The sequence below is a fragment of the Charadrius vociferus genome, unplaced genomic scaffold (genome assembly GCF_000708025.1).
Source record: "Charadrius vociferus isolate BGI_N301 unplaced genomic scaffold, ASM70802v2 scaffold343, whole genome shotgun sequence".
NCBI classification, from domain to species: Eukaryota; Metazoa; Chordata; class Aves; order Charadriiformes; family Charadriidae; genus Charadrius; species Charadrius vociferus.
The window spans coordinates 401,470-402,401 of record NW_009647952.1 but is presented as its reverse complement, the minus strand read 5'-3'; the positions used below and the strand labels follow the sequence as shown (position 1 = coordinate 402,401).

Here is a 932-nt window from a genome sequence, read left to right as displayed (position 1 = left end):
GGCTGCACTGTCGCGACCCCGGCCGCCATTTCGCACGCCCCGCTGGAGTGGGAGTTGCCCAGACCTTGCCGAGGTGGCCTAAGAGGCGGTCTCTTACTGGTTTGAAGTCACAGATTCGTATGAAATGTACCTTTGTGTGAGCGAAACTGTTTTTTCTTCCTTGCTGAGTGAGCTAGGAAGTAGAGAGCTTTGTGCCGGGTTGTAGAAATTGTGTTTTAAAGCCAATGTGTTAATGACAGACTACCTAAAGCCTATTGCTGAAGAAGAGAGAAGAATAGAGGCTGAAGAGAAAAAGAAACGTGAAGAACTCGAGCGGATTGCAAAAGAGCTTGCAGAAGGTAGTCCTTTAATTTAATTTATGCACTCCATGCCAAAGTGCGCACAGTGGCTTGCAGGTGGACTGCAGGTTTACTGCAGTCTTTAGGACAAATTTAGGCTTACAGCTAGTGGGCTGCAGACCCATGTGGATCTTTGGAGCAGTGGTTAGGGTTATGTGAAGGGTAAATAGTGCAGCTGTTTGACAAGCTTTTCAGAATGTAAGCCTCAGTAGAGAAAGAGTTAAAAACACTTTTGCACCTTGTTAAATGGCTATCAGAATTTCCATTGAGAGAACAAACTGCTAAAAGCTGCTGGTTATTCTGTGAGGAATAAATGGAACTGTATTTTAACTTTACTCAGATGTCCCTTACTCGGCTGGGCACAGCAAACCTGTGATCCCTTTCTTCATGCAACACAGAAATCCCACAAATGTGATTGATTATCTGAACTGGAAGCTGTAGGCAACTGCTTGTAATTGCAACACAAACTTTTAAGTGGTAACATTAGCATAGTGTTAGAGGTCAACTTTGGTGTATCTCTCATGCGAAGACAACATGCTGAAGGCGATCAGCTGGGATTAGTACTGCTTCTTTTTTCTCGTTCCCCTCCACCCT

General features: G+C 44.6%; 1 protein-coding gene across 1 annotated transcript in view; it reads left to right on the top strand.

The window, feature by feature from the left end:
- Positions 1-232: 232 nt before the first annotated feature.
- ATP5I (ATP synthase, H+ transporting, mitochondrial Fo complex, subunit E) overlaps positions 233-932 on the top strand; it is a 1,654-nt gene continuing 954 nt past the window's right edge. Inside the window, exon 1 of the mRNA XM_009883313.1 lies at positions 233-338. Within this exon, the coding sequence (XP_009881615.1) occupies positions 233-338 (106 nt within the window). The remainder of the gene's footprint in view (positions 339-932) is intronic.